This window comes from Citrus clementina, unplaced genomic scaffold, assembly GCF_000493195.1.
Source record: "Citrus clementina cultivar Clemenules unplaced genomic scaffold, Citrus_clementina_v1.0 scaffold_1, whole genome shotgun sequence".
Classification (NCBI taxonomy): domain Eukaryota; kingdom Viridiplantae; phylum Streptophyta; class Magnoliopsida; order Sapindales; family Rutaceae; genus Citrus; species Citrus x clementina.
In genome coordinates, this window is record NW_006263303.1 from 3,186,866 (window position 1) to 3,190,948 (window position 4,083).

At 34.5% G+C, this 4,083-nt stretch overlaps 1 protein-coding gene across 1 annotated transcript in view; it reads left to right on the forward strand.

The window, feature by feature from the left end:
• The first annotated feature begins 983 nt into the window (after positions 1-983).
• Positions 984-4,083, forward strand: part of LOC18055011 (carotenoid cleavage dioxygenase 8 homolog B, chloroplastic) — a 4,492-nt gene continuing 1,392 nt past the window's right edge. Inside the window, exons 1-3 of the mRNA XM_006450626.2 lie at positions 984-1,265; positions 2,260-3,006; positions 3,279-3,472. Of these exons, the coding sequence (XP_006450689.2) occupies positions 984-1,265; positions 2,260-3,006; positions 3,279-3,472 (1,223 nt within the window). The remainder of the gene's footprint in view (positions 1,266-2,259; positions 3,007-3,278; positions 3,473-4,083) is intronic.

A 4,083-nucleotide genomic window follows, 5' to 3' on the forward strand; every position in this document is an offset into this window, starting at 1 on the left:
CTTATGATTTACTTGATTAAGTAATAATAATTAGTTTAATCTAAACAATGAAGATAAAACTAAAGTTAACTATAGCAAGTACAATCAGTAGTTCATGTGGAATATCATTGAGTAGGCATCGTTCAGGTAAACAAAAGCCAATAGATGCATATATATGACATGAATTTTAATCTAAGTTGCAGCAACTATCAGAGCCAAAATACTTATGATGTGATCACCATTAACAGGAGGCTTAGGACATCTTTGGTATTCAGGTGCTGTAGGTTATATATGTAAAGTAAAAGTTAATAGTGTGTATATTAAATATAATTTTTAGATAATAATTTTGATTAAAACAATAGTGAAGATTTATAGGTTTCAATCATACAAATGGTGGATCAAATCAACTTAATTTCCAAGCAACCATAGTTAATGTTTACCAAACAGTTTAATATTGTAGATTATAAATGCACAATCTCAATATTAAAATAGGGTATTAATCAATGGGTGGTAGTATATCTATTAGATAAGTTGTGTTGAATTTGATAATCCTATATATGTTAGTTAACCATTTAATTTAAAACTTTAAGCTATTAATTTACAAAGGCAATGTGATTAAGACGTGACTACACAAGAGGAATTCAATTTTTAATGAAGATTCCAATATGTTTGTCAGGTAGTTTCTAATTATTTTATTTATTTATTTATTTATTTTAGTAGAGTGGCTCCTATTCGTGGGTGATTTTGATAATATTAAATTATATAGAAGCTCACGACTTCAATTCCTATTCAAAAGTTAGCTACTAACAACATTTATTTCCTATTAGTTCAAATACTATTAGCAGCCGTACCTGGTTTATTTAAAAACTATTTGGCTATATATATATACAAGGTTCACATACAAATATCCATCTTCAAACTTTAATCGCTTCTTTTTATTAATCGATCGCTTTTTCTTAATCTATAGCTAGCTCCATTTCATGGCTTCTTTAGTTCTTTCAGCCATGGGCCTCCATCCGCGGCAATCACTTGTGACGGTTTCAAACAATAAGTCTGCTCGTAATAAAAAAGAAGGTTGGTACTTAAGGAAGACCTTTTTTGATAGCAAACGTGACAGAACACGAGATCACTTAATGATCTCAAATGTTGCAAGCCACCAATCGCCGGCGAGTGTACCGGAAAGGGAAAGTTGTGCTGATCACAGGAACCATGCTGCATGGACAAGTGTTAAACAAGAACGATGGGAGGGTGAGCTTGTTGTTGAAGGAGAAATACCGTCATGGCTGGTACGTGTAACTTATAAATTTCCTTTATTTCTAGCTTTTCTGTAAATAAGGGTAAAGAATAGTCCAACACTAGCTGAAGAAAATTTTGATTTATGGCCTTCTATACTGGTCTGTTCTACCTTAAGATTATAGGATGCTTTGACTTGACTACTAATAACGATTAGGGGACGGTAATTTTTTTTAAAAATTGAATATATATAAATTGAAACGTACAACATCTCTCCCAAAGTTCTTGAAAGTGCATCTTCTTTCTTTTGTGCCCTAACAAATATATTGTTATAGATCTGCAAGATATAGTCATTCTTAGGTGCAGACGCCTATATTTTTTTAATGCGGATACGCTGTTAAACCGTATGGTTTAAAAAAGTTAGTTTTTTAATCATTCTTAACCGTAAGTACGCACACCTATATTTTTTTAATGCAGACACGCAGTTAAACTGTACGGTTTAAAAAAGATAGTTTTTTAATGAACTATAAAACCGTACAATAAATCTCTTAAACCCCATAATTTAAAAAGTGTATCTACATAAAAAAAATGAAGGCATCTACACTAAAGAAAGACTACTGTAGGATAATCATAAATTAAATTACTTAATCAACTAAATTTTAGAAAAAAAAAGGTAAGTTGTGTGAGTTTAGTACTTGCAATTAATAACTATTAAGAGCATGTCTACAAGAACTCGAGAATTATATTATTATGTTTGCTTGAAGCCCGAAGGACACGGTTCAATTGATTAGATGTTTTAGTAATTTACAATGGATATGTAAAAGGTTTTAGTATTTTAAGGATAAATTCTCTTTCCAAATAACATTAATTACTATTAACTTGAGATAAGAGCATCCTGATCCCATAATAACATTAATTACTGAGTACCAGATGTAGATGCGACGCGGTCCCTATGCCACAATAATAATAATAATAATAAAAAGAACAAAGCATTATATTTTCAGCGTACAGAGTATTAACCACTTGCACGGTTGCACCTGCATGCAGAATGGCACGTACCTAAGAAATGGTCCAGGTGTGTGGCACATTGGGGAATTCAACTTTGGGCACCTCTTTGACGGCTATGCCATGTTGGTCAAGGTCCATTTTGAGAAGAACGGCCGCTTGATCGCCGGCCACCGTCAAATTGAAACCGAAGCCTACAAGGCTGCAAAGAAAAATAAGAAACTATGTTATCGCGAATTCTCAGTTTCTCCAAAGCCTGATAATTTCTTGGCATACGTTGGGGAACTTGCTAAGCTCTTCTCCGGTGCATCACTGACTGATAATGCTAATAACGGCATTTATAAGCTTGGAGACGGACGTATCATTTGCTTAACGGAGACACAAAAGGGGTCCGTAATTGTCGATCCTGACACATTGGACACACTGGGGAAGTTCGAGTACAGTGACCCGTTAGGGGGTTTTATACAATCGTCCCACCCAATTGTAACAGATGACGAGTTTCTAACTTTGCTGCCCGATTTGTTGAACCCCGGTTACTTGGTTGTGAGGATGGAGCCGGGTACTAATGAAAGGAAGGTCATTGGACGGGTCAATTGTCGAGGCGGGCCGGCACCGGGTTGGGTTCACTCATTTACGATGACTGAGCACTATGTTGTTGTGCCTGAGATGCCATTGCGGTATAGTGTACAGAGTTTGCTTAAAGCTGAGCCATCCGCACTATACCAGTTTGAATGGCGCCCTGAGCGTAAAGCGTTCCTGCATGTTGTCTGCAAAGCCAGTGGCAAAATTGTAAGTATGCTGCCACTTTATTTATTTTAGTCCTTTTTTACTGATTATATATGCTCCTTCAGTCCGTACCACTTGAGCCAATTGCATAATTAGTCATTGTGACAGAAATAATTAAATAGATTTTAACGAAAATAATTATATGACAGGGACTTTTTGAGTAACTTTTAAAAACATATAGATCAATTGGATAATTGATTCCATCAGTGAGAGCATTTATACTTCATTATTTTTGGTGGTAATGTTATTATATGTATGTATATATTAATTTGAAGGCGGCAAGTGTGGAAGTGCCGTTATATATGGTATTCCATTTCATCAATGCATATGAAGAGAAAGATAAAGATGGGAGGGCGATAGCGGTTATAGCTGACTGTTGTGAACACAATGCCGACACGACAATTATCGAGACGCTTAGTCTGAAAAATCTCCGTTCGTTCCACGGCCAAGATGTGCTGCCAGATGCAAGGTACGGGTGTGCGTGTGTGTGTATCTGCATATATCCTTAACTTTACATATATATAATTAATGGGACGGATCAGCAGCCCTCTAAAAATACTCTTAATTTTACACTAATTAATATCCATTAGATTTGAATTGAATCAATGGATGAGAGTAATTGAAATTAAATCTTCAAGATCTTTTAATATTCTCTCTCCATGTGGTCCCCACCTAAAATTTTTCTCACTCTTTTATTTTTTCCCTTCCTTCACGTGATGTGCTCTCTCTATCTTCTCTTCTCTTCTCTTGTTCTTTTTAACCTATGACTTTTCGTTTGCTTTTTTGTTTCTTCCTCAGTCATAAAAAGTCTTAACTCTCTCCAGCAAAAATTCTTTACTCTCTCCAACTTTTAACTCCACAACTCTTCATGAAGATGCCTGAAAATAATGAATATTTGGTATGTGTCATACTTTTATAATTTTTTATTTTTTTTTTACAATTAATTTTTCCTAACTTTTCTAAATCGAAATTTTTTCAATATTTTTATACATTATTTATTTTTCTTTCAATTGTTTGACACATTACAGGGGAACAATGGCCAAGAGGTTGAAAATAATCATGAACAATTAGAGGCACCAT